The sequence below is a fragment of the Oryzias latipes genome, chromosome 1 (assembly GCF_053564925.1).
Source record: "Oryzias latipes strain Hd-rR chromosome 1, Olatipes_Hd-rR_3.1".
Taxonomy (NCBI): Eukaryota; Metazoa; Chordata; class Actinopteri; order Beloniformes; family Adrianichthyidae; genus Oryzias; species Oryzias latipes.
In genome coordinates this window covers 18,656,559-18,679,178 of record NC_136237.1, presented here as the reverse complement: position 1 = coordinate 18,679,178, position 22,620 = coordinate 18,656,559, and the positions used below count along the sequence as shown (strand labels likewise).

Genomic DNA, 22,620 nt, shown 5'->3' with positions numbered 1-22,620 from the left:
ATATTGCCATCACTTGTCACTGCCACATCCACCACAACGACTTTCCTCTGTTCTTTATCCACCACTACAGTGTCTGGTTGGTTCACCATTACCATCCTGTACTATATCATTTAAAAAATGTATTCCACAGATGAAGAGGATTGCGGTTCTAAAAAGAGACCTCATTCAAAGTGTCATAAATATGACAAATCTAAAAGTTGAATACTGGATATACAATGGCTGTAACAACAGTTTGAGTTTGCATAAAGGCTGTCACAGCTGTCAACAGTAGTAAAACTTTTCTTTGTAATTTTTTTGTATTTTACAACATGGCTCAAAAAACTCCACAGAAAATCAGCTTTTGTATTCTTTTGTAACATCTTTTAATGTTCAATACAAGTTTAGTCAATAAAACTACAGAAATAACAGTTTCTTTAGAAGTTGATCTATGTTATTCATCTTTGACATTTATAGTTGAACGTAAGATGAGTCAAATAATACATTTTGTTTACATGTGATCAGGAAGTGGGGTTACGGTGGCAACATAGAAATGATTGAAAATTATTCTAATTACTTTTATATAACATTGACTTTTTCAGTGCCATTTTTAAATATTGCAGTCAGGTTTTTGATCAAAAGGACAGTCAGATTTCTTTTTAACAAAAATCTATCATGTAGGACAAAAACATAAGCAGTTATGACATTTGATCAAATCAGAGAAAGCTGGGGAAACGTGTTACTTTGGAGATGGTTTGTAACGTTCACACTTGTCTCCAGTCAGATGAGGGTCACAGGTCAGAGTGTACTGGACCTCAAAGCCACCCTTTTTAGCTGGGCAGGTGAATCTGCGTGTGCCCCTAAACACAGACCTCACACATGATCCCAGGAGGTCATCATGTTTCACGTCTTTATCCCAGACCTCAACCTTTAAACCAGGATTTGTGTCCACCTTCATGCAAAAAGAAATAAAACAACATTTTACAGATGTGTTATTATTTAAAAGTTATATTAGTATTTATTTTAGCTCAAGGCTAAATAGAACAGTATCTAAACCAGAGCTATATGCTGGTACTGTACAAATAAAGAATTTAGTTTTTTGTTTAAACTTGTGTTAATTAAAACATATAAAGGAAATCCTTTCATTTATTATTCACAAAATATTTCGGAAACATTTTTAGCCATAAATGAGCTTAAAAATATATATTTATTGGGAATTCAGGTTTTTTTGCCATGTTGTTTGAACATTTTATAACACTGACGTTGACTGACCTTGCCCAAATTGTAGTAAGCGTTCCAACGTGGATCATTTGAGCGGATCGTGCGAGTCCTGCGATAGTGGGAACCAAACCACATCTTGGCATAGCTGTGAACAAAGAAAAACACAAGGGGAAGGGATTTATTAATATTGCTGATGAATTACTCACTTAAGATTTGACCTAGTCTCACCTTTCGGTCCTTCCGATTAAATCCCCTTTCAAGTTCCATCCTCGGATGATGGTCACCTGCAAGGTTCCTCTCCTGGCCCGCATGGGGCAGCAGTTGGTAGCAAGTTTTTTGCCCACTTTGTTCACATCGATCACATGAGCTTCTTTTCGTTGCAGCTGTACCACGTCGAAGCCTTCTCCCACCAGATTGTGGCCTGGTACAAAACTGGCGGAATCACACTCGCTGCTGTTTCCAATACGACATGACAAAACGGGGGACATCGACAGGAGGAGAGCCAGGAAAACGAACGACAATGAAGATGCCCTCATGTCTGAAATGAAATTATATGATATAAACACAAAGATACATTTTGGAGTTAAAGATTTTGTTTAAAACCTGTTGCATGTCTAAGTATGGTTTCTCATTTTTGTCTTTAATTTGTTTGTAATATTTATCCACCTTATTTTTGAACCTGCTAAATCCCCTTATGGGTCACGAGGTTGCTGGAGCCGATCCAAGCTACCAGAAGGTGGGATACACCCTAAAGAGGTCACCAGTCATATGTAGTGTTTGCAATAATTTACACAAAAAAAACAATTATTGTTTTCAAAGAACTCATTTCACAAGAATTTACCACAGTGGTAAGAAAAATGGTCTTCTTAAAAAAATAAAAATAAAATAGTCACTAAGACATATTTTCTCAACCCTAAGATTATTTTGATTATTAAACAACCTTTTTATAAGATTTTTTTTTTGCAAAACAGAAAATATGATCATTTTTCTTGAAACGCTTTCTTTTTATTGTTATAGGATTCAGTTTTTGCAGTGTAGCAAGGATGCATCAATTTTCTTTTCTAAAATATTGGCTTGACAGTGCAGAAAATCACACAATTGTGGTTCCTTTTCTGTAAATTAACTTTTCCACTCTGGGTCATCCTTCTACAAAAGTTTAATAAACCAAGATTATATATTCAAAATTACATTATTTTTCTGCATACCTGCCTTCATCTCATACCATAGGTTATTTTTTAGTAGCTTAGGGCTTCATTAATGTTGGATATTTCAGGAAAAATATAAAATTCTAGTAAACTTGTTGAAACAGGAAACATCACCACATCATAGATGCCTGAAACACCTACACAATATAAGAAATGAAAGAATATTTCTTGGCTTCGGTGCTGGTAAAATAACAATAACAAAAAAACCAAATGCAAATTTAAATTTTAAGATTATTTTACTTGTGAAATTATTCTCTTTATCAAAATGTATTCATACCTCTTTGCGTGTTGAAAGTTGCAGCAGTTCTTTAAAATAAATGTAAAAAACACTCTGAGCAGTCAAGAACCAAGAAGATTTGATCAGAGCAGCTAAAACTGATATTTATATGGAAGCACAAGGAAGTTGGACAACTTAAAAGCACAGAGATAACAGGATTTACAGACAAAAGAAAACAAGCTAGTTGAATCATTGGTGAAGGAAACAGCCTTGTAAAAATATCTGCTTTGATAGCCTCCTATAAAAATACACAATAGAATGTTTGCGTGGAAATAGAAAATTATTTACTAATTATGTATTTTTTGCTTTATTGATTTTTTTGTGACACTATGATTTTGTGCCTATACTTTAGCCTAATGGTCGAATTGTCTCTTTTTGAGTGCTTATTTTTATGTTTTTGTTCTCACACCCAGAAGGTTTTTCATAAAATGCTAAAAATATGTGCATATATTTTAATTGAAGCCAGTTTAGTTGCTGTTTTTTGATTTCTAAATGACAGCCGTTTATTGCTGTACTCATAAAAGTCCCTCCATGGATGTCAGTGTAATAAAACTTTAGAACCTCAGATTTTGACTTGTTTTTTTAACATTATTATCACTCATTTGATCTGTTCTAAATTGCAAACTTGTGTTAGCTAGACACGTTTTTCAAAAATCCAAATGTGGATAAAACCCAAGCACAATTGCTTGACAAAGTGTGATGGTGCAGTTCGTACTTTTTGCATGTCAGATGGCGGTGAGAATGTATATGACATTAGTGTAAATAGTCCATCAACGCCATTTCTACAACTCCTGTTTTATGAGAACATCATGAAATGAAGAGGTCATCTTATATAAAGTTTGTCTCGCAAAATTTAACAAACGAAAAATCATAGGATGCCATAAAACAGAAAACTTGGTTAATTTTAGGCTTAGTTTATACAAATATGGGCACACTGTGCAGGGTTCACAATGTCTTATATCCTGAAATAGCTGGGATAGGCTCCAGCAACCCTTTCAGACAGCAGACTGGACTAACTGGAGATAAAAGATAGATGGATAAAGTAACAATAGAAAGGAAAAAATAAGAAGTCGCCATAAAAAGTAAACTTAGCCTTGGTATTGAAAAACGTATTAACTATGTAAAAATAAAGATAGATTCTGTTCTCACATGACGTCGTAACCCTAGCTTCAGCAATCACATACACCAGGGCTACCTAATCCTGGTCAGGTTCTACCATCCTGCCTGTTTTCCAGGTCTCAGTGCTGCTGATTACCTGGATCAGGTATGCTCAGTCAATCAGAATAAGATGACACTTAAGTCGGCTCATCAGCAGAAACTAGTTATCATACTTTTCTCTACAATAATAAAGTCTGATTTGTTATCTGACTATAAAGAGCACGTGTGAAGATGTTTCTAAGAATGACCCAATTTCAAAGGAGTTCTTGCCAGTTTATTTACCGCTCATGTCCAATAAATTAGATGAACTGCATGTAAATGTTTTACAGGATCTCTGTTTTTTTTAACTAATTACTTACTGGCCAAATGTGATTCAGACAGTTTAGTTTTTAGTTTTTATGAATTGTTTTTCTCCTCTCTCCATATAAAGCAACCATGTTATTTGTATTTTGTAAAAAAAATGTTTTGTTGTTCTTTGTGCTTAAAGATTTTTTCCAATTTTGCTGTGTATCATCAAATTTCAACAGTAGCGGAAGTATTATGTCGAATTTTTTTATTTCTTTTCTAAATTTGGTTGATTTCTATTAACCAGCCCCTAGACATTAGTCAAAAATTCTTCTTTATAAGATTTTCTTTTTTGCATGGCATTAAATATGATCATTTTTCTTGTAACGGGTAAAATACCATCCTGCCTGTTTTCCAGGTCTCCCTGCTGCTGATCACCTGCATCAAGTGTGTTCAGTGAATCAGAATAAGAGATACTCGAGTAGGCTCATCAACAGAAACTAGTTTTCGCATTTTTCTTTACAATAAGAAAGTCTGATTTGTTATCTGACAATAAAGACCATAAAGACCACATGTGAAGACGTTTCTAAGATTGACCCAATTTCAAAGGAGTTCTTGGTCAGTTTATTTACTGCTCATATCCAATAAATTAGATGAACTGCTATGTAAACCACATCCCAAAGATGCTCTATTGGGTCTAGATCTGGTGACTCTGGAGGCCATTGGAGTCCAGTGAACTCACTGTCATGTTCAAGAAACCAGTCTGAGATGATTCCAGCTTTATGACACAGCACAATATCCTGTTGGATAAAGTCATCAGAAGATGGTACACACTATTGTCATAAAGGGATGGGCATGGTCAGCAACAATATTCAGGTCAGCTGTGGCGTTGTAACCATGCCCAATTGGTACTAAGGGGCCCCAATGTGCCAACAAAATATCCCCCACTATGGCACCACCACCAACTTGAACCTTTCCTGTATCTTGGCACCCGGTTGGGTCTTCTGCTGCAGGGGCCCATCTGCCTCAAGGTTGGACGTGTTGTGCGTTCAGAGATGCTATTCTGCAGACCTTGGTTGTAACCAATGGTTCTTTGAGTTAATGTTGTCTTTCTATCAGCAGGAACCAGTGTAGCCATTTTCCTCTGACCTCTAGCATCAACAAGGCAGATGTGTTTTAGTTTTTGGACCATTTTCTGCAAATCATAGAGATGGTTGTGGGTAAAAATACTAGATCAGCAATTCCTGAAACACTCAGACCAGCTCGTCTGACACCAACAGCCATGCCACGTTCAAAGTCAGTTGAATCACCTCTCTTCCCCATTCTGATGCTCAGTTTGAACTGCAGCAGTTCTTTTTGACCATATCCACATGCCTACATACATTTGCGTAACAGCCATGTGATTACCTGATTAGAAATTTGCTTTACTGAGTGGTTGGACAGGTGTCCCTAATAAGTGGCCAGTGAGTGTATGCATAAATGAAAATAAATTCCTTTTTCATCCTCTGCGGGTGGTTTCTCCTCCAAGCTTGGGTCCTACCAGAGGCCTGGGAGCTTGAGGGTCCTGCACACTATCTTTGCAGTTCCTATATTGCGCTTTTCTGGATTGAGTTGACTGAGGTTTTTCCAGTGATCTGCTTTAGCCACTCCCCCAGTTTAGGGGTTACGGCCAAAGTGCTCAAATTAGCATGGGCACCATTGTCCTTTTCACCTTCCAAGCATTCTCCAGTTCTTCCATAAGTCTTTGGTATTTCTCCGTATTTTATAATCCTTCTACCTGATATTGCCATCACTTGGCACTGCCACATCCACCACAACGACTTTCCTCTGTTCTTTATCCACCACTACAGTGTCTGGTCGGATCAACATTACCATCCTGTACTATACCATTTAAAAAACTTATTCCACAGATGAAGAGGATTGCGGTTCTGAAAGGAGTTATTCAAAGTGTCATAAATATGACAAATCTAAAAGTTGAATACTGGATATACAATGGCTGTAACAACAGTTTGAGTTTGCATAAAGGCTGTCACAGCTGTCAACAGTAGTACAACTTTTCTTTATAATTTTTTTGTATTTTACAACACGGCACAAAAAACTCCACAGAAAATCAGCTTTTGTATTCTTTTGTAACATCTTTTAATGTTCAATACAAGTTTAGTCAATAAAACTACAGAAATAACAGTTTCTTTAGAAGTTGATCTATGTTATTCATCTTTGACATTTATAGTTGAACGTAAGATGAGTCAAATAATACATTTTGTTTACATGTGATCAGGAAGTGGGGTTACGGTGGCAACATAGAAATGATTGAAAATTATTCTAATTACTTTTATATAACATTGACTTTTTCAGTGCCATTTTTAAATATTGCAGTCAGGTTTTTGATCAAAAGGACAGTCAGATTTCTTTTTAACAAAAATCTATCATGTAGGACAAAAACATAAGCAGTTATGACATTTGATCAAATCAGAGAAAGCTGGGGAAACGTGTTACTTTGGAGATGGTTTGTAACGTTCACACTTGTCTCCAGTCAGATGAGGGTCACAGGTCAGAGTGTACTGGACCTCAAAGCCACCCTTTTTAGCTGGGCAGGTGAATCTGTGTGTGCCCTGAATCACAGACTTCGTACATGTTCCCAGGAGGTCATCATGTTTCACGTCTTTATCCCAGACCTCAACCTTTAAACCAGGATTTGTGTCCACCTTCATGCAAAAAGAAATAAAACAACATTTTACAGATGTGTTATTCTTTAAAAGTTATATTAGTATTTATTTTAGCTCAAAGCTAAATAGAACAGTATCTAAACCAGGGCTATATGCTGGTACTGTACAAATAAAGAATTTAGTTTTTTGTTTAAACTTGTGTTAATTAAAACATAAAAAGGAAATCCTTTCATTTATTATTCACAAAATATTTCGGAAACATTTGTTAGCCATAAGTGAGCTTAAAATAAAAACTTTTTGTAGAAAAAGGGGGAATTATTTTTTTTTGCCATGTTGTTTGAACATTTTATAACGCTGACGTTGACTGACCTTGCCCAAATTGTAGTAAGCGTTCCAACGTGGATCATTTGAGCGGATCATGTGAGTCCGGCGATCGTGGGGACCAAACCACAACTTGGCATAGCTGTGAACAAAGAAAAACACAAGGGGAAGGGATTTGTTAATATTGCTGATGAATTACTCACTTAAGCTTTGACCTAGTCTCACCTTTCGGTCTTTCCGGTTAAATCCCCTTTCAAGTTCCATCCTCGGATGATGGTCACCTCCAAGGTTCCTCTTCTGGCCTGCATGGGGCAGCAGTTGGTAGCAAGATTCGGAGTATAGCCATTACACGCTGGTTCATTTGGCGACCGTTTCACAGCGTTGTCTCCCAAGTATTTTTCAATAGCGGCCTTCATCCCAGCTCTTTGGGCCTCATTAGGCATTAGGTCATACATTGGGCGAAGTGAGTATGAAACAATGTCTGGGTGATCCTTCAAAGACGCCATCCAACTGTGGTAGCCCCTGGAGTCATTATGGGAAACTGAAAACTCTCCTAGCCATCCATTGCCTCCGGAGACATCTGTGTAGTGCTGATGGAAGCCAGAGCCGTATGTTGTGGAGGTACCTTGGTTCTCAAGAACCTGCTTGCAGGACTTGTGAGAGCTGGATAGTTTCAACTTACCCAAACCAATGGATATGCCCTGAGATAAACAAGAGTGCGCCTAGAAGATAGAAGGGACAAGTATTTGCAACGGCAGAACACAATGTCACAGAATTGCATCTGAATGGTGGTGTGCTGGTTTGAACTGTCTTCTCACAAAAAGCTATTGATTGACTCAAAATTGGCCTTTGGGAATGAAACTGCGTGTGCTTTCTGTCCCTATGTGGCCCTATTGGCATGTGCTATAGAATGTACCACAACTTTCACAACAGAGGTTTGGAACACCTCCAGCAAACTGAATAAGGATGTCGTTTTGAATAATTTTTTTTTAAAGATTTTTTTTTTTTTTTTATGAGAACTGAGAACCGAGTGAGTCACCCATAGAAAATGACTTGTTTCCGGTTTCAACAAATTAAGTCAGTTCAGTCGCCAATTTTTGCGATACGTACATGTTGGAACCAGATGACGTCAGCAAGCAGTGATTGGTCCAAATGGGCCTGTATCAACATTTCTATGGCAACCACTCTCACCAATTAGGAGTGAGATTGTTGAAAGTCCACACCCCTACCACTAGAAAGCGGGCTCGGGAGAATCTGTCAATCAAAACTTTTGAACGTTGAATGTGAAACCACATTATTTTATTGAAGCATCTGATCGGTCAGTTTATAACTTGAATAATTTGTACTACAGAAAATGAATATGATGAGTAAAAAAGAATTGGCAAGAACATGTTAAAAAAGGTATTAGAGCAAAAATGGTTACTCTGACAAATATGACTAATAGCTGATTATTTCTCTGTAGAAATCTATGGGATTTTGGCAGGTACTTCCTATTTGAAACACCAGGGAGAGGGGTCACTCAGTTCTCAAACAGTATGCAGTCAATGGTTCTGCCTCCTGCCAATATATGATCAGGTTAAACTGAATATCACGGATGTTTTGGTACTGTTTATTTCCCTACATTTAGGCTAATTGTTTGAAGTTGTTTGCTGTTGGCTCAATATTTTGTTTCTCCATTGTTCAGACTGTTGTCCTTTTTTCCTCTTTGTCATGTTTGGGTTCTGTTTCTCACCAAGTCATGTTTCAGTATGTTTTGTACTTTTTCAAAAGTTTGAGTCAGTTCTGTCTACGCTCCTGCTTTGTTTCTTTTTTTTTTTACGTTTTATGGCAGAAGAACACAAACACAAAAATACCAAAAAGACAATAAATCAGTATTCATTATGCCAATAAGCTTTAATGAAAAATAATGTATGTAACTGATAATGACAAAAGTTGGATCCATGCTAAAATGCATGCTAGAAATATTTAATTTTATATACTTTGGGCATTTTTTTGTCTGTCACACATGCTTACATATTTGTATCTATTTGTATCTTGTTGACTATGTTTGTGCCTTTATGTGATCTTTATATTTTATTTCTGTGAGACATCTTCTCTTCAAGTACCTCATTTGAGGAGAGTCCATTCAGTGAAGCCAGACAGGTTCGTGTTGCAGTCACTCGCCTCAGCCTTCCTCCGAGATAAACCTAAAGAAAGTTTCTCATTAAAAATTTTTTTTTACATCAAAACATCAAAGTGAAAGAGTAATGAACCTGTCTGATGTAGTGTGTGCCGTAGATATGAATAAGCTCTTCATACTGAGCCTTGGTGTTGGAATTGTAGTGGCTTGGCAGCCTTCCTACATCCTTCATGAACTCAGAGCTGAGGGGTGGTCTAACTGATGAACGATAACTAGACATAACGGCAAAAAAAGCAAAAAGTTGTAGGAAAAACTGGAAATGTAACCATTTCTGTGATCATGCAAGATTGTTCACAGTATACCTATAATGGCTGCAGGTGACTCTGTGTATGCTGAAGAAGTGGCGGTCCACACTGGTCCTTTGTGAACCAAAATTGTAAGCGGAGGAGCGTGTTCCTCCCACTTCCAGGTTGGCCGACACATACTTTTGTAACTCTAGACCGACCTGATAAGTTACGAGAAAAAAAGGAAACAGGCAAAGATTTGTGCACAATCCTCTAATGGTTAATAATGGAGTCTGTATATGTGCAATATTTACTACCTTCCAGTCATTGCTGTCCTGGGCAGAGTATGTCTCAATCAGCGAGCTGGGGACAAAGTTGTCCATTTAATTTTTTTTCATTTCAAAAGGTAAATCTGCAGCATTGTGTATTTAAAATAACATAAAGACAAAATACAGCTTCAAACTGTACCTGACAGATGTGTGGGAAGAGCTGTAGATGTCAGCACTGCAGTGACTGAATGCACGCCAGTCAATCACAGAAACTGGTAACTGAAGGGAAAAAATTAATCCAGAATGACACCATGTCTGATGTTTATTTGTAACTATTATGTTACTGTTTTTTTACTCACTTTTTGCAGTCTGTTTCCTTGGAGAGAGTTGGAGCAGAGGGTGCAGGAGCCATCGGCTGTGAGGTAGGTCTTCACATCGATCACATGAGCTCCTTTTCGTTGCAGCCTGACCACGTCGAAGCCTTCTCCCACCAGATTGTGGCCTGGTACAAAACTGGCGGAATCACACTCGCTGCTGTTTCCAATACGACATGACAAAACGGGGGACATCGACAGGAGGAGAGCCAGGAAAAAGAACGACAATGAAGATGCCCTCATGTCTGAAATGAAATTATATGATATAAACACAAAGATACATTTTGGAGTTAAAGATTTTGTTTAAAAACTGTTGCATGTCTAAGTATGGTTTCTCATTTTTGTCATTAATTTGTTTGTAATATTCATCCACCCTATTTTTGAACCTGCTAAATCCACTTATGGGTCACAAGGTTGCTGGAGCCGATCCCAGCTACCAGAAGGTGGGTTACAACCAAAACAGGTCACCAGTCATATGTAGTGTTTGCAATAATTTACACAAAAAAAACAATTATTGTTTTCAAAGAACTCACTTCACAAGAATTAAACATTAAAGAAATTCCATCTTTTTAACTGTAGTATACAACATGTTTCCTTCTAACACAGGTCATACCTTTATTTCCGGGTGCTTAGGCCTCACTTACCAGCTTTTTCACTTACACATTCTTCTTCACAATATTACATTCTGATTTGTTATCTGACCATGAAGACCACGTGCGAAGATGTTTCTAAGAATGACCCAATTTCAAAGGAGTTCTTGCCAGTTTATTTACCGCTCTTATCCAATAAATTAGATGAACTGCCATGTAAATGTTTTACATGATCTCTCTTTTTCTAATAAATGACTGGGCAAATGTGATTCAGACAGTTTAGTAGTTTATGAATTGCTTTCCTCTTCTCTCTGTATAAATCAAACATATTAATGTTGATCTTTGTGCTGAAATATTTTTTTCCAGTTTTGCTGTGTATCATCAAATTTAACAAGCCCCTAGAAATCAAAAATTGTTACATTTTGAAAAATGTCCTTTAAATGAGCAAACAAATTTACCACTGTGGTAAGAAAAATGGTCTTACAAAGAATTCTTAAAAAAATAAAAAATAAAATAGTCACTAAGACATATTTTCTCAACCCTAAGATTATTTTGATTATTAAACAACCTTTTTATAAGATTTTTTTTTTTTGCAAAACAGAAAATATGATCATTTTTCTTGAAACGCTTTCTTTTTATTGTCATAGGATTCAGTTTTTGCAGTGTAGCACGGATGCATCAATTTTCTTTTCTAAAATATTGGCTTGACAGTGCAGAAAATCACACAATTGTGGTTCCTTTTCTGTAAATTAACTTTTCCACTCTGGGTCATCCTTCTACAAAAGTTTAATAAACCAAGATTATATATTCAAAATTACATTATTTTTCTGCATTCCTGCCTTCATCTCATACCATAGGTTATTTTTTAGTAGCTTAGGGCTTCATTAATGTTGGATATTTCAGGAAAAATATAAAATTCTAGTAAACTTGCTGAAAAAGTAAACATCACCACATCATAGATGCCTGAAACACCTACACAATATAAGAAATGAAAGAATATTTCTTGGCTTCGGTGCTGGTAAAATAACAATAACAAAAAACCCAAATGTAAATTTAAATTTTAAGATTAATTTACTTGTGAAATTATTCTATTTATCAAAAATTATTCATACCTCTTTGAGTGTTGAAAGTTGCAGCAGCTCTTTAAAATAAATGTAAAAAAACACTCTGAGCAGTCAAGAGCCAAGAAGATTTGATCAGAGCAGCTAAAACTGCTATTTATATGGAAGCACAAGGAAGTTGGACAACTTAAAAGCACAGAGATAACAGGATTTACAGACTAAAGAAAACATGTTGTTGCATCATTGGTAAAGGAAACCGCCTTGTAAAAATATCTGCTTTGATAGCCTCCTATAAAAATACACAATAGAATGTTTGTGTGGAAATAGAAAATTATTTACTAATTATGTATTTTTTGCTTTATTGATTTTTTGTGAAATGTTTTTGTGCCTATACTTCAGCTTAATGGTCGAATTGTCTCTTTTTGAGGGCTTATTTTTATGTTTTTGTTCTCACACCCAGAAGGTTTTTCATAAAATGCTAAAAATATGTGCATATATTTTAATTGAAGCCAGTTTAGTTGCTGTTTTTTGATTTCTAAATGACAGCCGTTTATTGCTGTACTCATAAAAGTCCCTCCATGGATGTCAGTGTAATAAAACTTTAGAACCTCAGATTTTGACTTGTTTTTTTAACATTATTATCACTCATTTAATCTGTTCTAAATTGTAAACTTGTGTTAGCTAGACACGTTTTTCAAAAAGCCAAATGTGGATAAAACCCAAGCACAATGGCTTGACAAAGTGTGATGATGCAGTTCGTACTTTTTGCATGTCAGATGGCGGTAAAAATGTATATGACATTAGTGTAAATAGTCCATCAACGCCATGTCTACAACTCCTGTTTTATGAGAGCATCATGAAATGAAGAGGTCATCTTATATAAAGTTCTTCTCCCAAACTTTAACATACGAAAAATCATAGGATGCCATAAATCAGAAAACTTGGTTAATTTTAGGCTTAGTTTATACAAATATGGGCACACTGTGCAGGGTTCACAATGTCTTATATCCTGAATAGCTGGGATAGGCTCCAGCAACCCTTTCAGACAGCACACTGGACTAACTGGAGATAAAAGATAGATGGATAAAGTAACAAAAGAAAGGAAAAAATAAGAAGTCGCCATAAAAAGTAAACTTAGCCTTGTTATTGAAAAACATATTAACTATGTAAAATAAAGATAGATTCTGTTCTCACATGACGTCGTAACCCTAGCTTCAGCAATCACATACACCAGGGCTACCTAATCCTGGTCAAGTTCTACCATCCTGCCTGTTTTCCAGGTCTCAGTGCTGCTGATCACCTGGATCAGGTATGCTCAGTCAATCAGAATAAGATGACACTTAAGTCGGCTCATCAGCAGAAACTAGTTATCATACTTTTCTCTACAATAATAAAGTCTGATTTGTTATCTGACTATAAAGAGCACGTGTGAAGATGTTTCTAGGAATGACCCAATTTCAAAGGAGTTCTTTGCCAGTTCATTTACCGCTCATGTCCAATAAATTAGATGAACTGCCATGTAAATGTTTTACAGGATCTCTGTTTTTTTTAACTAATTACTTACTGGCCAAATGTGATTCAGACAGTTTAGTTTTTATGAATTGTTTTTCTCCTCTCTCCATATAAAGCAAACATATTATTTGTACTTTGTAAAAAAAAAAAAAAAAAACTTTTTTGTTGTTTCTTGTGCTTAAAGATTTTTTCCAATTTTGCTGTGTATCATCAAATTTCAACAGTAGCGGAAGTATTATGTCGCATTTCTATTTCTTTTCATGTTTTAATACATATTACTAAATTTAGTTTGATTTCTATTAACCAGCCCCTAGAAATTGGTCAAAAATTCTTCTTTATAAGATTTTCTTTTTTGCATGGCATAAAATATGATAATTTTTCTTGTAACGGGTAAAATACCATCCTGCCTGTTTTCCAGGTCTCCCTGCTGCTGATCACCTGCATCAAGTGTGTTCAGTGAATCAGAATAAGAGATACTCGAGTAGGCTCATCAACAGAAACTAGTTTTCGCATTTTTCTTTACAATAAGAAAGTCTGATTTATTATCTGACTATAAAGACCATAAAGACAACATGTGAAGATGTTTTCTAGGAATGACCCAATTTCAAAGGAGTTCTTGCCAGTTTATTTACGCTCATGTCCAATAAATTAGATGAACTGCTGTGTAAATGTTTTACAGGATCTCTGTTTTTTTTAACTAATTACTTACTGGCCAAATGTGATTCTACGATGGAGTTTTAGGGCACCAAAAAAAACAACATGAATTTACGATTTTATTTTGTAAAAAGAAACCTATTTGTTATTTTTTGTGCTTAGAAGATTTTTTCCAATTTTGCTGTGTATCTTCAAATTTCAACAGTAGCGGAAGTCTCATGTCGAATTTCTATTTCTTTTCATGTTTTAATATATATTACTAAATTTGGTTTGATTTCTATTAACCAGCCCCTAGAAATTAGTCAAAAATTGTTACATTTTGAAAAATGTCCTTTAAATGAGCAAACAAATCCAGTATTGGGCAGCCCTGACATACACCCAGTGTTGTATTGACCTGACCAAGTCATGTCATATGGTTTGCAACAATGGTGCTGACATTATTTACTCTTACTTTACTGTGTTTTATGCTAAGACTACAAGATATAAGGTAAAAATCCTCACTGATAAAGACTGAGCAGGAAATTCCAGCTTTTTACCGTTTAATGCCGAGTGATACAATTCAAAATGTAGTTATCAAGAACAAAATATCAAAAATGGTAGGAGTCATCTTATTTGCATTAACATCTAATTATGGCACATTTTTGTGCAAATATAAACCTATATTTAACACAAAAAAATTAGGTATCATCCGAGTTCATATGACACTGGTGGTATTATGTTATAAATGTATACAGTTAAGGACAAATTGACTGTATGCTCATATTCTCATTTACAGTCAATGGGACATGGTTCAAATAAAAAAAGGAACAGTCTCACAAAACAGGGATTTTATCTCATTTATTCTCAAACAAAAACAGTGTTAACAGTTCTCCCCAACATTGATGCTTTTAAAAGCTTTTCAGCCAATAGTTTCAACCAGCAGGCTCTTCATTGGGGGGTTTCCAGAGCATCGATCATGCACCTTTCAAAGTCAGCTTTATAAAGAAACATTTGGAGTTCATGGAAGCAATCTTAAACCAGAGTTAGAGAGTTAACTAGGTAAAACTCTAGAGAACTCAAGGTGCTGCAATGCTGCAAAGACATTTGAACCCTCCTAAACCAAATCATCAGATAAAAAGGAACTGCTTTGGCACACGTACAGTAATAATGGAAAAGGCTACAGTCAAACAAACAGCAAACGGTCCTTTTTGAAGCATTCCAATGACATGCTTTTCCACACTTACTGCTCCACTCTGTCCATGTGCTTCCTTCCAGAGAATAATCACTTCAACAGGCACTAATAATATTTTTATATCACAAATCGGCCATGGCTAATAAAAAGCTGAGATCTTGAAGAGTACTTCAGTTCTCTGGGTACAGAAATGACCCACAATTGGATGCATCCTAAAACAATGAGAACAGGCTGTAAGCTGTATTCATTGAGTGGTTGTGTCATAGAAAGAAACTACAGGTGAGGCTGGTCTGGATGCAAACATGTAAGGATGTAGACAGGAAGGGTCGAGCGTGAGGCATTTCAGCCTGTGCGTAGGATGATGTGGACGCCAGAATCAGTGAAGACGGGGCCGCTCATGTCTCCCACTTTCAGATTGAAGGACGCGTCTTCAAAAGGCTTCTGCATCTGACCTAAAGAGTGAAGGAAGAGGAACTTCATTTTAAAGAAATAAACTCTGTGCTTCCATCGTGTTTAGAAGAAAATTGTTTCTGTTTCAATTACATAGACTAAAAAACCAACAATGTCTTGTAATGTTTGACTCTTTACACTCAGCTGTGATTGGGGTTTCTGCAGATTTACCGTATTTTCCGGACTATAAGTCGCACCGGAGTATAAGTCGCACCGGAGTATAAGTCGCACCAGCCCAAAAATGCATTATAAAGTAGAAAAAAACACAGATAAGTCGCACTGGACTATAAGTCGCATTTTAACTTTCACAACCTTATATGACACAATCATAGCAGACTGTTTATCTAATAATTTCACATTATTTTTTTCTCAAACTTATTTATTTATTCTTTTCATGAAGCATCATTGGCCAACTAATACTCTGTTTTCATCCTGTATTTGTAGAAACAGTTGTCATTTTTATTGCATTTCTGAATCTGTGAAATCATTGGAAAATAGAATATTATGTTGTTAGCCTTCAAGATGTTACTGTAAAAAAAAGTTTGCTGATTCTCTGAGTCACTTAACATCCTCTTAACACTTAACATACCTCATACATCAAATTGACCCAGGAACATCATCTCTGTTCCTCACAAATGAACATAACAGGAGGGTTAACAATGTATTTATTTCAATTTATTTCTAATATAAGTCGCTGCGGAGTATAAGTCGCACCCCTTGCCAAACTATGAAAAAAAGGGCGACTTATAGTCCGGAAAATACGGTAGACACATTGTTATGTTTAATAAACTTTACAGTTGTTAGTGCTACTAGTCATTATCTTTTTTTTTTAATCAGGTGGGTGATGAGGTTTGAGTTAAATGTAGATCATGAATGCAAACATGCAGACGTAAGCCAACTTAGACTAAATTGGGTATTTTAGGAAGACTAAAACTAAATTGCATGTTTTCTAATACGTATAATATAAGCATTATGTGTAATTTCTCTTCAGTTTGGCATTTGTGGGTTGATTCAACAGAAAAGACAACCCGTGCCAGAGTAAGTGATAAGAATTGTCCTGGCAAATGCAACAAAGCAATGTTGAGAGACCAACAAATAGACAGAGTAAAAAAGTTTATGAGGCTTTTGCTGGAGAGGAAACCTTATAAACAGAGTTAATTATTAAGCATTTTTTAACTAAAATTAGAAAGCATTTTTACTTAAAAAACTGTAAATATTAGGACAATACTACCTTATAACTACATAAAAGCTGAAGAACTAAAACTAAGAAAACCCAATATTCCCATTATGATGTTGGTACCTCTGGCAAACAGTCCCAGATCTCCACCGTTCTTAGCTGAGCTGCAGTCGCTGAACTGAGAGGCTAGAGATTCAAAAGACTCATGCCCAGATTTGATTTCGTCTATGTACTCTAGAAAACAGAACCAAAAAAAAGACAGATTAAGTAGAGATTTGAAACAGATCTGGTGTTTCTGTCCTCTGCCTTACTTACTCTGAATAAGCTCTATAGCCTCTTCTTTAGTTCGTGTTATATTTTGTTCCCTCCAGGAAGAAGGACGTCGAGACTGATTATGTTTTACTAGGAGGTGGGAGCATCGCACCTGAGAGAGAGAAAGGAGGAAACACAAAAAGATACACAATACATCATCACCTATTTGTTAGAAAGTGTTATAAAATGTTTCTGTGCAGGGGTGTAATGACTAATTGACCTGATCAATCAATCGATTTATATTCCTACGATCCAAGCAGAACAATCTGTCTGAGGCATTTGTTAATTGAATCGATCTATTACATTATAAAACTGTTTCAAATTAAAATAAATATATTATTTCCATATCGGGAAATACCATTTGGCTTAAGGGACGGTTTACTTTACTATAACATAATAACAACCAAGTGTTAGTTAGATTGAACCAATATTGACCATAAAATCGTACTGGAAACCACAAGTGATCATATGAATTAGACCTGCACAACAAAACGCAAATGTATCATTATCGCAATTTCAAGCTGTGCAATTCGCATATTGCAAAAGTCGTCAAAAATAGCAATAAATGTTTACTTTAAATGTGCTAAAACAAATATTGGAGTATTTAACGAATCAAATAAATTGACCAATCAGATGGGGCTCTTTTATTTATTTATTTTGAAGCTTTTCTTAGGTTAGACGTTCGCCTCCTATGTAGACGAGGGTCATTTGGAGTATAATTTAAGTTATGTTGACTCTTATTTAAATTAAACTGTTGCAGTAAAATGGAAATGATGTTTTTAGTCGTTTTGCTATTTGTTCATGAATGTTTTATCGTCGTCGCAATATTGATCACTAATATGGCGAGTTTTCCTCATATGGTGCAGCCCTAATATGAATGTCATTAAAACTAATCATTACCGGTACATCACTATCACAAGCTCTACAAATACTTCTTTAGTGAATTTATTATGATTTCAATCCTAAATGTATTGCTAATAAAACACACAAAATGAAGTCCACCTTATCTGGCTCTCCACGGCCATCTCCCACAGGACGTTCCCACTGGCTGGCATTAGTGATGTGGTTAAAGTAGTACACCTTGCCTACAAACAGCAAAGAAAGCAGTTTGATCAGCACCTTTGGAATGATCCAAGACATTAGAAGACACAAAAATCAAATTACAGTTTACATGACCTTACCCACTAAAACTGCAAAAGCACTCACAATTCCCCGTATCGGTATTATTGTTGTTTCATAGTAGTTGGTCATGAAGTTGCATGGTTTTGAATAAAACCAATGCATCAACTGCTGACAGTGTTCAATTTAGTTTATAGGTCTGCAAAAAGCTGTTCCTTTGCAATCCTTCCTTTTTACTCCATTGAAAAGAAACACACAAATAAAACAGAAAAAAAAACACCTAAAGTTTTTACAAGGCAATCATCTACCCAAACAGATTTTCTGTAAAAGAAGAAGAGAAATCAGATAAACAGACGTATCTGCAGAAATAAATCACATTTTGGGGGGGATCTGAAAGTTTAGTAGATTTCTCAAAGTTAAATAATTACCTATATATGAAAAAAATGTAAAGTGATCTTGTTTACAAAATATTCCCCAAATTGTCAGTTTTACTGTGCGTATATATTCACAAAATACTTTCAAGACATCAGGTCTAAGCTGCGTCTGCGCAAATTCCAGGTGACGTCATGCAACGGCGGCCCTGCAGAACATCTCCATTAGAAAAAAAAGTGGGGGAAAAGCTAGTTATAAAGCAAACCGTAGCATAACCGTATTTTCCCAGCGGCACTTTTCCTGATAGAAACCGTGTCGGTAACCCCGATGCATGCATTAGCAGGACAGCCTCACCTGAAACAAGTTCACAAAGCCTCGCTTACCACGATGCACGGGCTAGCTATAAGCTAAATCAACTTCTCGTGGGCTGCAGTTGAGCTCATACATTCAGCCTCCCCCGTCTTATGTATATTTACCTGAACTACGGCTCATTCTTTTCTCCCATCCCGACGGTAAATTCTCCTCGTCTGCCATGTTATCTGCTGCAACGTTATCAAGTTAGAATTCAACGTTCAAACGATGCGACACGGCTACGGCTCAGCAGGTACGACAGTCGGTTTACGGCAAAAGTTGTTTTCTGAGTTTGGCCCGCCCCCAAACGGCTTGTCCGTCCTACTATTGGTCTTCAACTCTTGTCAATCATATTTCTTACTATCTAATTGGTTAAGAGGACAATAACACGCGACATCGATTCTACGGTGATGAGCACCGAGAGCTTTCCAGAAGGTTTCAACTAGTGAAGAAAATCCATCAATCTTGGGCTACATTTAACGTATGTTTTACACTTTTTGATCTTTTTAACACGTCTGGCAACATTTTTGAAACCTTAAGTTGATCTTAATAGGCGCCATCTAATTTATGTTTTATATATTTAAAAGAGTTGTGTGCACAAGCTAACGGGTTAGCTAAAAAAATCATGGCTGGTCGAATTTCATCGTCAATTTAGTTTCTGCTGTTGACGCAAAATGAATTACACATTCTTTTGACTTAATGTTAGTGGTGTGAACGATTAATGTCGTTCCTGTTCATAACTCCAATATTTCAGCTTACTAGCTCCTCTTTTTTTCACAGTACACGATGATTGAGGTGATTTGCAACGATCGTCTTGGGAAGAAAGTCCGGGTCAAGTGCAAGTATCCTTCTGAACACATTTGATTTGCTGATCTGCTAAAGATGTTTTGGCTGTTAATACTGCACTGCAACATGCTGGTTCTGATTAGTTAAGGGGGGGGGGGGTTACTGTGCTATGGTCCATCCATAGCACAGTAACCGTGCTATGGATGGACCCTTTCCTTATGAACCCATTTGGGGTTCATTAGAATAACCATTTGGGCCTACATTAGAATAACCAGGTAACCTATGAATCATGTATTTTCGACTGTGGGAGGAAGCCGGAGTGCATGGGGTTTCTCTGCAACAAGCAAACTCCACACAGAAGGGTCCCAGCAGGGTTTGGAACCAGGGCCTTCCCCATTGCACCATCATGCAGCTCTATTTAAAATCTAAAGACTGAAAACATTCAGGACATGAAAGCTGGAAGTGTTTGTTTTGAAGGGTTTTCCACGTCACCAAATTGCTCCTCAACATCCTTGCACAGCTCAGAGGACACAATTGGAGACCTGAAGAAACTAATTGCAGCACAGACGGGAACAAGATATGACAAAATTGTACTAAAGAAATGGTAACTTTGCCTTCCTTTGCCTTTTTCTTCTTTGCATCACAATGAACATTGCCCTTTTTGGCTTCTTTACTTAGAAAATGTGTTCTTGTTTTAATAGGTACACCATCTTCAAGGATCACGTGTCTCTCGGTGACTGTATCCTTTTGACGCACTGACTTGACCTTTACTAAGCTGATGCAGAAAGGACCGATTTGCCCTCTAATTTCTTTAGTATTTGAAAACCTAAAAAGCAAGGTCTTAGGCTGGAGCCACACGTGGCTCTTATCACTCTAAATTCTGAAGTTTTGAATAAAATTGAAAAATATTTTTAAGCTTTGTCATTATGTTTGGATTTTTTAACTGAGGTGAGCTAGTATTAGTAAAAAAAATTTTTATATACCACTGTTAACATCCACATTAAATATAAGAGGTCTTGTGTCATTTTCCACTCCTCATAAAGTTCAAACATATCTGATAACTGACCAAAATGATAGTAAAAGGTTTAATCTACCATCAAAGCTGTTCAATATTGATTATTAAATGAAGCAGATATTATCTTCTGCTGCACAACAACTGGTTGGTGTTTTTAAAGTATATGATTGCATTTACACGTGCAGGTTTTTTAATAGATTATACACCAGTGTTGTTATTGTATTTGTATTCAATAGTAAAAGAAGAAAAAGATGTTGTAAAGTCGTAACAGAAAATGCCATGGATTTTTAATTCAATTAAATCTGCTGCAGCAGGAGGATCTTGTGTAAGACGGTGTATTTTATTTTGAAAGGAATTTAAATGTACTGCCATTGAAAGGAAAATAAATTAAAAAAATTTTTATACAGAAAAATATACAACTGTAAGTATTCAGTAATTGTACATATTCAAAAGCTAAATTGTATAAAGTAAATGCCTTAATTGCTACAAAAATATAGTGTATATTTCTACACATAGTGAGGCTCTGTTGCTCTCGTTTGGGTCGGGAAGATACTGGCTCCAACAAGGTTGGAGATCCCTGCAGTAGACAATATCGAAACCTTCTGGTCTCTGTTTCAGTTAATTTGTGAATGTGAACACTGTAAGGTCACAGATCTATTCTTAACTGCAGCTTCTTCAGATGAAATCCACGATGGCATGAATCTGGAGTTGTACTACCAGTAGCAGAGAGCGGAGGACCGGGGCCAGATGATGGCAGGATCACATGTGGAGATTGCATCCATACACCAGTGTGTAGCTGGAAACCACCAAGATTTGACATTACAGCTGGGAAAATGGCTCCATCTAGCTCAAGTTTAATTTTTTGATCACCATCTATTATGTAAAACTTGTTACTTTGCCTTTTTTTTTTTTGTCTAAATATTTTTGAAATAAATCTGAGAGGAACAAAAAAGTGATGACTATTGTGTGCTGAAATCACTTTTGTCTTCTTCACAGCTATTATATCTAATAGAATATATTAAGGATTGTTTTTGAAGAGATTGTAAAAATATGTATTTTAGGATAGACGCATACTGAAAAAAGGAAATAATTTAAGGAAGATGAAAGCATGTAAATGTGCTTTTATTTTGAGTTTAAATTAAAACAAACAAACAAAACTTTATGTTAACCTCTGAAAACCTGCTCATGTAGGTCATTGTCTTTGTGTCCAACCTAGGTTCCTTCAACAAAAACATGCACTAGAAAAATCAATGTTTTTGTGACACAGCACCCTGCAAGCTTATTCATTCATCTTTTAACCCTTGTGCTATCTTAGATGACCCCACCCTTACATTGACGTGTTCTCCCTACCATGGCAAAGGTGGATAAAGGTGGAAAGATTTCATGTTATCCATGGACACCAGTGAAGATCACAAATCATTGAAGAAAAAAGGTCCAGCGCACTGTCTACTGGGTCTAGATGACCCAACTCCCAATGTTTGAGTGCCTAGGATTGCACAAGGGTTACACCCGTTGTCCCACTTCCGGGGTCACGGGGCTGCTGGAGCCTATCCCAGACACTTGCGTGTGAAGGCAGAGGACATCCTGGACAGGTCGCCAGTCTGACGCAGGGCAACAAATCCCACACCTACAGACAACTTAGACTGACCGATTAACCTATGAAGCATGTTTTTGGACGGTGGGAGGAAGCCGGAGTCCCCGGAAAACATGCATGGGGAGAACATGCAAACTCCACACAGAAAGGTCCCCCATTGGTGTTGTGTTAACCCTTGTGCTATCCTAGGCACTTTGACACTGGGAGTTGGGTCATCTAGACCCACTAGACAGTGCGCTGAACTTTTTTCTTCAATGATTTGTGATCTTCACTGGTGTCCATGGATTACATGAAATCCTCT

The 22,620-nt window shown here is 36.5% G+C and overlaps 3 protein-coding genes across 4 annotated transcripts; 1 reads left to right on the top strand and 2 right to left on the bottom strand.

The window, feature by feature from the left end:
• Positions 1-568: 568 nt before the first annotated feature.
• LOC101163466 (perforin-1-like) lies at positions 569-11,991 on the bottom strand. Of its 2 annotated transcripts, none has more exons than XM_078950827.1 (10): positions 11,858-11,991; positions 10,141-10,400; positions 9,981-10,060; positions 9,830-9,875; positions 9,591-9,733; positions 9,362-9,500; positions 9,215-9,295; positions 7,335-7,831; positions 1,249-1,342; positions 569-928 (listed from the first exon to the last, which is right to left on the bottom strand). In XM_078950827.1, the coding sequence occupies exons 2-10, from the start codon at positions 10,396-10,398 to the stop codon at positions 716-718; spliced, it is 1,551 nt and encodes a 516-aa protein (XP_078806953.1). In that variant the 5' UTR covers positions 10,399-10,400; positions 11,858-11,991; the 3' UTR covers positions 569-715. The 2 variants fall into 2 exon arrangements, with proteins under 2 accessions (XP_078806953.1, XP_023814274.1); XM_023958506.2 differs by lacking the exons at positions 569-928; positions 1,249-1,342 and adding exons at positions 6,238-6,827; positions 7,158-7,251.
• A 2,803-nt stretch (positions 11,992-14,794) lies between these two features.
• pin1 (peptidylprolyl cis/trans isomerase, NIMA-interacting 1) lies at positions 14,795-19,192 on the bottom strand. The gene is made up of 5 exons (XM_023958511.2): positions 19,050-19,192; positions 18,085-18,167; positions 17,086-17,194; positions 16,894-17,004; positions 14,795-15,595 (listed from the first exon to the last, which is right to left on the bottom strand). The coding sequence occupies exons 1-5, from the start codon at positions 19,105-19,107 to the stop codon at positions 15,486-15,488; spliced, it is 471 nt and encodes a 156-aa protein (XP_023814279.1). The 5' UTR covers positions 19,108-19,192; the 3' UTR covers positions 14,795-15,485.
• ubl5 (ubiquitin like protein 5) lies at positions 19,044-21,677 on the top strand. The gene is made up of 6 exons (XM_011477464.4): positions 19,044-19,177; positions 19,302-19,405; positions 19,705-19,766; positions 20,231-20,314; positions 20,412-20,449; positions 21,405-21,677. The coding sequence occupies exons 1-6, from the start codon at positions 19,153-19,155 to the stop codon at positions 21,446-21,448; spliced, it is 357 nt and encodes a 118-aa protein (XP_011475766.1). The 5' UTR covers positions 19,044-19,152; the 3' UTR covers positions 21,449-21,677.
• The last annotated feature ends 943 nt before the right edge of the window (positions 21,678-22,620 follow it).

Bases quoted from the DNA above. Each gene is read 5' to 3' on its own strand.
- LOC101163466 (XM_078950827.1), bottom strand. From the start codon at position 10,398: ATGAGGGCATCTTCATTGTCGTTCTTTTTCCTGGCTCTCCTCCTGTCG. The intron at 9,876-9,980 runs GTACAGTTTGAA...CTTTGTCCCCAG, and splicing joins TCTTCCCACACATCTGTCAG to CTCGCTGATTGAGACATACT. The intron at 9,501-9,590 runs GTATACTGTGAA...CGTTATGTCTAG, and splicing joins GTCACCTGCAGCCATTATAG to TTATCGTTCATCAGTTAGAC.
- pin1 (XM_023958511.2), bottom strand. From the start codon at position 19,107: ATGGCAGACGAGGAGAATTTACCGTCGGGATGGGAGAAAAGAATGAGC. The intron at 18,168-19,049 runs GTAAATATACAT...TGCTGTTTGTAG, and splicing joins AAGAATGAGCCGTAGTTCAG to GCAAGGTGTACTACTTTAAC. The intron at 17,005-17,085 runs GTAAGTAAGGCA...TCTGTTTTCTAG, and splicing joins GGCTATAGAGCTTATTCAGA to AGTACATAGACGAAATCAAA.
- ubl5 (XM_011477464.4), top strand. From the start codon at position 19,153: ATGCGACACGGCTACGGCTCAGCAG. The intron at 19,178-19,301 runs GTACGACAGTCG...TAATTGGTTAAG, and splicing joins ACACGGCTACGGCTCAGCAG to AGGACAATAACACGCGACAT. The intron at 19,767-20,230 runs GTATCCTTCTGA...ATCCTTGCACAG, and splicing joins AAAGTCCGGGTCAAGTGCAA to CTCAGAGGACACAATTGGAG.